Here is a 9,175-nt window from a genome sequence, read left to right on the forward strand (position 1 = left end):
GCCTCGCCGCCGCCGCCGCCGCTGATTCTTCTTCTGCTGCAGGGAAAAAAAATACAGCATGCTTTGATTTATTCACTTGTTTCTTTCATCTTTAGGGAGCTTGATGATGACGTCATCGCAGAGCCGCCGTCAGAGGTGAGACGTTAACAATATCTGAGTTGTGCCAGTTAGTGAAAGTGAGTTGTGTTGCGAAGAGAAAGATTCGGGATTCAACTGTGTACTTTTCTATGTTGGGCCCCGTTTCCATGGCGATGGTGTTGTAGCATTTTCAAAAGGTTGGATTTTCCCTGTTTCCATGGAGTTGTAGCATTTTCAAAAAGTAGCGTTTTCCCCCCATTTTCACTGAGATTGCCTCTGAGCATTTTCAAAAATTTGCATTTCCTCCTGTTTTCATGGAGACAGAGTCATAGCGTTTTCAAAAAGTTGTGTTTTCCCTCTGTTTCCATGGAGTTGTAGCATTTTCCAAAAGTAGCATTTCCCCCCCCATTTTCATGGAGATGGAGCTGTAGCATGTTCAAAAAGCAGGGTTGTATTTAAAAGTTGCATTTTCCCTCGGTTTCCACGGAGACGGACTCATAGCATTTTCCAAAAGTTGGGTTTTCCCTCCGTTTCCATGGAGTCGTAGCATTTTCGACTGAGCGTTTTCAAATAGTTGCATTTCCTCAGTTTCCACTGAGACGGCGTTTTCAAAATCGTCGCCATGGAAACGGGCCCTTATCCACTCGCCCGCGTCAGAAACGTGAACTCCGGTCTCGATGTTTCAGGCGGAGCTGGACGAGAGTCAGATCGACGCCGGATTCAAGAATCTGTTCCGGCAGCTGGCGGGAGCGGTGAGGAGAACCGGCGTCAAGAGAAAACAGAGCGACGCGGCGGAATGTGATTTTAACACCTGAGCTCTTTGCCCGCAGGACATGGAGATCAGCGTTCTGGAGCTCAGGACCATCCTGAACAGGATCATCGGCAAACGTGAGTCGCAGACGAAGCAGGAGTTTGTGGATCAGAATCAGGATCCGCCGGAGAACTGGAATTTATCAACACGCGTCAAACGCATATCTCAATGCATATTTTGGACCCTCGTACACTTTAGCTTATAGCATGTAGCATCGCTGGTGTATGAGCCCTGAAACTCTTTAGCATGTAGCATCGCTGCTGTCTGAGCCCCAAAACATTTTAGCATGTAGCATCGCTGGTGTATGAGCACTGAAATTAATTAGCATGTAGCAGGTAGCATGTATCGGGGATCTGTAACAAGAGCGATGCTCATCTCTGGTATCGGTATCGTTTGTATTTATCGCAATTCCTACTCAAGATTACTGCAGGTCGACATGAGATCGTCCAGCATCAAGTCCTCGTTTAGATAAATTGTGTCTCTGAAGGACAATAAAAGCTCCGTCTGTCCGTCCGTCCAGATAAGGACCTGAAGACGGACGGCTTCTCGAAGGAGGCCTGCCGCAGCATGATCAACCTCATGGACGTATCCTAACGCGTTGCATTAAATCCTGTGCGGTCGAGTTCCGGGGTCGAAGCCTCCGCCACCTCGTTGACGTCTTCCTTAGCGTCTTCGCTCAGAACGACGGCAGCGGGAAGCTGGGCCTGACCGAGTTCCACGTCCTCTGGGAAAAGATTAAACGATACCTGGTGAGATGACAGACGTGGAGGTTTCGTTCGGCCGCCGGCCGTTAGTTTTTTGTTTCTGACCTCCTGGTTCCTCTCCGACTTCTTCCTCAGACGATATTCCGGCAGTTCGACCTGGACAAGTCCGGCACCATGAGCTCCTACGAGATGAGGATGGCTCTGGAATCTGCAGGTACCCTGGAATTTCTGTCTTTGTTTGTTTGTCACCCGACTGGACAAAGTCTCCCCCCCGAGACGTTGACCCGTCCTTCCTGGGTTGCAGGTTTCAAGTTGACCAACCACCTGTTCCAGCTGATCATCCTGCGCTACACCGAGGAAGACATGGCCGTCGACTTCGACAACTTCGTGACCTGCCTGGTCCGGCTGGAGACCATGTTCAGTCAGTGCTTGTTTCCATTCAGTCATTTACTGGGAATTCACTTTTACCATCAGTAGAATTTACCTCAATAGAATCCTTTGATCATCCTGGCCTGAATCTTCTGTGTTCGTCTTTCTGCAGAAACCTTTAAGAACATGGACACAGACGCCGACGGTCAAATATGTCTAAACTTCTTCCAGGTACGACTGAATGATCTCAGATGATTAATTAGATTAATTCATTATTCTACTAGACGTCTGTGTCAATATGATCTGTCAGTTATTTTAGCTAATAATAATAACCGGGGCTGCAACGATACAGATATTGGTACTTGGTATCGGTACTCGGTATCGGTACTCGGTATCGGTACTCGGTATCGGTACTCGGTATCTGTATTTGGACTGGGTACTCAGTATCAATACTTGGTGCTCAGTACCGGTACGTGGTATCGGGAGTCAGTGTTGGTACTCTGTATCGGTACTCAGTATTGGTACTCTGTATTGGTATTCAGTATTGGTACTCAGTATCGGTACTCTCACGGTACTTGGTACTCAGTATCAGCATTGGCATGGTACTTGGTACTCGGTATCGATACTTGGTATCGGGACCCTGTAGTTGGACTTGGTACTCAGTACCAGTATGTGGCATCGGACTCGGTATTGGTACTCTGTATCGGTACTCTTATCGGTACATGGTACTCAGTATCGGTACTTGGTATTGGGACTCGATATCGGGACTCATATCGGTACTTGGTACTCAGTATCGGGACTCCGTATCAGTACTTGGTACTCAGTATCGGTACTTGGTATTGGGACTCGATATTGGGACTCGATATTGGGACTCATATTGGTACTTGGTACTCAGTATTGGGACTCCGTATCAGTACTTGGTATTGGTAGTCTACATCAGTACACTATTGGTACTCAGTATCAGTACCCGGTATCGGTACTTGATATGGGCAAGTAGCTTCAGTGTAGTACTGCTTCTTGTACTGGTTGTTGAAGTACCTGGTACCTGGTACCAGTCCAGGAGACGCCTCCTCACCCAGCATGTCTCTTCTGCCCACAGTGGATCACGTTGACCATGTTTGCCTGAAGATGGCCGCTCTCCTCCTCCTCCTCCTCCTCCTCCTCCTCCTCCTCCTCCTCTCTCGGGAATAAGTGCCTCTCCTCCTCCTCCTCCTCCTCCTCCTCCCCGCCGCTCGGTGCTGAAGCGCTCCGACGCTCAACCAAACAGAGAAACCTGTGAAAACCCATCTTTTGCAGTGCCTGACCCGGGAACAGCCAATCCGCTGACTCAGCGCCTCGACTTTTACTGCAGCGCCTGAAAGACGGGAGTTTATTTTCTATTCCACACCTTTTGATCAATGTAGCAACGCCTCGTTTGCTTGGCTGGGAAATTAAAAGGAAAAGTGTCAACAATTAACAATATCGCCTTTTAAATTTTGGGAAATTTTTTCGTTTTTTTTATGGAATATTTTGTGTCTTTTATCTAAATGAGTTGTTTCAAAGACCTGATTCGTCAGTTGTGTTCAATCTTAGTAATTCTAGTCCTTCACTATAAAACCTACGCATTTATTTATGTTAGGTTTTCGCCTCGCATGTTAAATTTTTACACAAAATCAGCACTTGAATGGGGAAACTTTTTTTTTTTTCTTTTAAATTACAGTGACTTGCACTGAAAACTGGACAATCTTCACTTTCATAGATTATTTTTCTTTTGTACTACAAAATAAAGGTTTGGTGAAAGATTCCGACAAAGTAAAAAAAAAACACCAAAAAAACGTGCCAACGTCTGAGAAGTAATCCAGTTCGTACATTTACACATTTACAGTGAAATCACTTTAATATTGAGAGGATTTCATCGACAATCTCAACTCAGTGCGAAGCTGCATTATTAGCGCTGGACTAAAAACACCCCCTGGTGGTGAAAGCTTGTACTGCAAGACCAAAACAGTATCGTAAACTATCACGACAGTTTGGAATCAATCGAACTCCTCAGATTATATCGATTCATTCACAAGAGATGCCAAGTAAACGATATCTTTGTACGCCGTTGCCTTGACGACCAACATCGGCTGGCCAAGACTTCCTGTTATCGTTTTAAACATTGCAATTCATATAAAGTGTCGCTGGATTATAACAAACATGATCTGTGTTATTAATAATGATTAATATTGTATTACGGTAACCATAGCAACCAAATGAAAAACGTTGAATACTTTTCACATCCCTGAATATTATAATTAAGGATGTACCAGAAACAGCTTTAAAAAAAAAAAAAAAAGTATCTTTTAGCTACTCACTGGTACCGAGTACCGATACCGAGCACCGATACCGAGCAGTTATCAATATCAGTGCATCCCTAATTACAATATTACCTTTAAGTATGATTAAAGTTGCACACGTAAAAAGTGAAAAACAAAAACAAGCCAAAAAAAAAAAATTAATTCAAAGTATTGATAATCATTGTCTCTGAATATTATAATTAAAGATGCACCGATACCACTTTTTAAAAAAAGTATCTTTTAGCTACTCGCCGGTACCGAGTACCGATACCAAGTCGTTATCAGTATCGGTGAGTCACTAAAAGATACTTTATTTAAAAAATAAAGTGGTTTCTGGTACATCTTTAATTATAATATTCAGGGATGTTGAATAATTTGACATCCCTGAATATTATAATTAAAGATGTACCAGAAACCGCTTAAAAAAAAAAAAAAAAAGTATCTTTTAGCTACTCACTGGTACCGAGTACCGATACCAAGCAGTTATCAATATCGGTGCATCCCTGATTACAATATTACCTTTACATATGACTAAAGTTGCACACGTAAAAAGTGAAAAAGAAAAACAAGCCAAATTTTTTTTTAATTCAAAGTATTGATAATCATTGTCTCTGAATATTATAATTAAAGATGCACCGATACCGCTTTTTAAAAAAAGTATCTTTTAGCTACTCGCCGGTACCGAGTACCGATACCAAGCAGTTATCAGTATCGGTGCATCCCCGATTACAATATTAAGTATTAGTATATATATATATTATATAATATATTGTACTATATATTACACATTATATATATATTAAGTATGATTAAAGTTGCACACATAAAAGGTGAAAAAAACACGCCAAAACAATTCCAACAATTTGACATAGATTTATGGAAAAAAAATAAATAAATAATGGGGCTTTAATGTAAATGTAAAAAAAAAAAAACCTGTTTACATCTTGTGCCAAACTATCATAGAGGAATGTTTATCTTTAATACAGCTTATCGTTATGCATGGCACTTTTTACAGACTTCTATAACTAGATTTCATATATATATATATATATATATATATATATATATATATATATATATATATATATATATATATATATATATATATATATATATATAAAAACAATTATGCAAGATGGATGGGTCTGTTGTGTGCATGCAGTGTGAAATGTGACATATTCTCTTTTCTACGTTCAGAAGCGTCGCCTCACTTTTTCACTCGATCAGCAGCCGCTCTGCGTGTTTTTAAAAAAAAAAGAAAGAAAAGCAAAGCAGTGGAAGCCTCCAGCTTGTGCAGAGTAACGCTTATGTAACGTTGTGTAATGTTTACAGAACCCATAAAACGCTGGGAAAATAAACCATTGGCAGACTTTCATGTGGCCTTGACTTTGTGTCTTTGATCTCTTGTGTTTGCCTTGTGTCTGCAAAAAAAAAAGAAAAAAAAAAGTGCATTTGTCCACGTTATTTAGGACATGACATCCCATTTGAGTCGGTTTTAAAAAGACCAAAACTTGCTTTTGTTGCCAAAAGGGGAATTTTCTTTTCTTGATAAATTAATAAATTCACAAGAATGAATTTAAAGTAACCCTAACCTAATGTTGCAGGTTTCCTGGTTACCAAAATAAGAGCCCGAGGTCATTTTTTTGATCGGGATGATTGAAAATATGATTTTTCCAAGTTTTAAATCTCTTGATGTCAAAGTTTGAACCAAGATTTTGTTTTATTTATGCGGGTTGGTCAAGAAAGGGATGAATTCCAAGTGTATTTCCACCATAAAATGAGTATAAAACCACATTTATACTCTGGCCCAATTTTATTTTTATTTTTTTTGTTGCTTTTTTTTCTGTCTTATGCAACAGACTGATCTACTTTAGGACAACATGAGCAGGACATGTTTTTTTTCATCAATATATTTTGAGATCGGATACCTTATTAGAAATATATAATTTATAACATGAAAAAAAGAAAAGAAAAATAAATCAGATACGTGGGCAACCTGTAATTGTGACATTCAGACGTGAGCCACTTGATAAAATGTGTGTAAAACTCAGATTTATGCAGAAAATCCAAAGACTTGCAGTGTAAATTTATTGACCAGAATAGGAATAAAAAATACATCAAAGGATTGTTTCATCGTCAACCCCCCCCCCCTCCCCCTCCAAAATAAAAGAGCAGACACGAATATCATCTAGTAATAAATAATACATTTAGTAACAACATTCATATTAAAAAAAGAAAAAAACAAACGTCAAAATACCTTAAATCCACTAGTATACACATTTAAACAACCATAACATTAAGATTTGTGCTCATTAAGTTAAATCGGACATTTATACAAGGTGATTGTGTATTTTAAGTTAGAACAAACGTTTTTTTGTTTTTGTTTTTTTAAATAATACAACAGAAAAAGTCAAATTGTGGAGGAATGTACATCAAAGCATTTATCATTAAACTACAAACGTCACACGATCCTACGTCTCTTTGACCTACAGCTAAAAAACAAAAAAAAACCCAAACGTGGCGTAGTAGCGGGTGTGGGCCGCCTCAGGCGTAGTTGTTGTTGTTGTTGTTGTGCTCGATCCTGGTGACCATGGTGGAAACCAGCCGCTCCAGCTGCTCGGCCCGCTGCTTGCCCGTCTGCAGGACCTCCTCGTGGTTCGCCTTCTCCTCGCTGTCGTAGTCCATCACCGCCTGGTTGGTGATGAGCGACAGCGCGAAGACGCGCATGCCGCAGTGGCGCGCCACGATCACCTCGTGCACCGTGCTCATGCCTGGGAAACAACAACAACAACAACAACCATCAGCTTCGTGGCTTTTAATACACTTTGCTGCTACAAAACGCCTCCAGTCGTCAAACATCAGCCGGGAAACTTTTTATAAATGCTTTGATAAATTCACGTTTATTGACAGTCGAGAATTAATTTGCTAGTTTTAGCTTTTGGAGCCGGTTTTAACTGGATCAGCCGGTTTTGGCCATTTTAAAACAGTTTGACACATTTTTGCTGCTTTTATTATAGTTTTAAATGTTTTGGTTACTTTTTCTTCAGCCAATCTTCCTTCTAATATTTTTTTTCTACTGGTTTTTACCGAATTTAGTAGTTTGCATACTTTTTTTTAAAACAGCAATTTGAGCCATTTGTAGATTTTAAGCAGCAATTTTAATAGTTTGTATACTTTTTTTTAAACAGCAATTTTAGCCATTGGTAGACGTTAAGCAGCAATTTTAGTAATCTGTATACTTTTTAAAAATATAAATTTTAGTACTTTGTATACTTTTTTAAAACAGCAATTTTAGCCATTGGTAGACGTTAAGGAGCAATTTTAGTAATCTGTATACTTTTTAAAAATATACATTTTAGTACTTTGTATACTTTTTTAAAACAGCAATTTTAGCCATTGGTAGACGTTAAGCGGCAATTTTAGTAGTTTGTATACTTAAAAAAAAAAGCAATTTTAGCCATTGGCAGATTTTAAGCAGCAGTTTTAGTAGTTTGGAGGCTTTTTTAAACAACAATTGTTGTTTGTACACTTTTTTTAGCAGCAGTTTTAGTAGTTTGTAGACTTTTTTAAACTGGAATTTTGGAAGTTTGAAGACTTTTTTAAGCAGCAGTTTTAGGAGTTTTAGCTTTTATAATAATAAAATAATCTTTATCTAATAATCATTTCGTAATCCAGTCCAAGTGAGGTACACAAATTAAACTAAAATAGAATAAAGATTAAAAACATCAGGATGAAAACTGATCTACAAATAATTTCCGAGCAGCTTCAAAGCACCGATGGAGGAACTACAAAGCTCTGTGGCTCTGGACCAGTTCACTTTCATGTGTTTGATCACAAAGTCTCGAACTATAAACTCAAAGACGCTCCAGCGAGGATTTGACGCCATATTCCAGACGCGTTCCCACGTGAGGCCCGACTCTCTACACGAGTTCCATCATGAGTTTCATGACGTCTCGTCGCAGCTGGAGCTTCATTCTTAACGTCTTTATTACATTTCAGAAGCGCAGCGTCTCCGCGACGCATCAACTCATTGAATTAGATTAATTGCGTGTAGCTGAGTTCGATCACAAGGTTCCACGAGCCGCACGCTCACCGTACGACTATATACTTACTACACTGTACAACTGTACCCTACAATGTACTCGGACTGAACCTGCACCTGCACTGCCAACACTGCTATTGTTTTTTACTACAGTATGCTTATTGTACTTTTATTTTACCCCCATCATAGTTTAATTTCCTTGTATTTCATCTTACTGTATACTTTGCTCCCCATAGAACTTATTATACTTTATTATAGTTTGTGATTTTTATTACTTTTACTTTACTTTATTTTATTTATTATTACTTTTTACTGTCAATACTTTTGGCCCTTGGAGTTCTTGATAGTCATTGTATATAAGAGTGTCCTTAAGAGCAGAATGTAACAAGTACATTTCCTTGTGAGATCAATAAAGGCTTATCTTATCATTATTACTATTATTATTAATATTATTATTATTGCTATTATTATCATTACTACTACTATTATTATTCTTACCGTTACTATTATTATTATTAATAATAATAATAAATTTAATTAGTAATTTTAATAGTAATAAAAATTACTATTATTATTATTATTAATAATAAATTTAATTGGTAAGTTTAATAATAATAATAACAATAACAGTAATAATATTATCCAAAACACAAAACACATCTAAACATTTCCAGAGGAAGAGCAAACGTGAATGCAGAATGTCCTAGCTTATCTTGTCTTATCTCATCTTGTCTTATCTCATCTTATCTTGTCTTATCTCATCTTATCTTGTCTCATCTTATCTTGTCTTGTCTTATCTCATCTTATCTTGTCTTGTCTGATCTTATCTCATCTTGTCTTATCTTATCTCGTC

At 38.6% G+C, this 9,175-nt stretch overlaps 1 protein-coding gene across 1 annotated transcript in view; it reads left to right on the forward strand.

Moving 5' to 3' along the window:
- The window catches only part of capn1 (calpain 1), a 28,561-nt gene extending 23,188 nt beyond the window's left edge, over positions 1-5,373 (forward strand). Inside the window, exons 14-22 of the mRNA XM_080518990.1 lie at positions 96-135; positions 765-830; positions 909-966; positions 1,410-1,474; positions 1,570-1,638; positions 1,729-1,807; positions 1,898-2,014; positions 2,135-2,193; positions 3,062-5,373. Coding sequence (XP_080375116.1) covers positions 96-135; positions 765-830; positions 909-966; positions 1,410-1,474; positions 1,570-1,638; positions 1,729-1,807; positions 1,898-2,014; positions 2,135-2,193; positions 3,062-3,088 — 580 coding nt within the window. The 3' untranslated portion in view covers positions 3,089-5,373. The remainder of the gene's footprint in view (positions 1-95; positions 136-764; positions 831-908; positions 967-1,409; positions 1,475-1,569; positions 1,639-1,728; positions 1,808-1,897; positions 2,015-2,134; positions 2,194-3,061) is intronic.
- Positions 5,374-9,175: the final 3,802 nt, after the last annotated feature.

This window comes from Blennius ocellaris (genome assembly GCF_963422515.1).
Source record: "Blennius ocellaris genome assembly, chromosome: 23".
Classification (NCBI taxonomy): Eukaryota; Metazoa; Chordata; class Actinopteri; order Blenniiformes; family Blenniidae; genus Blennius; species Blennius ocellaris.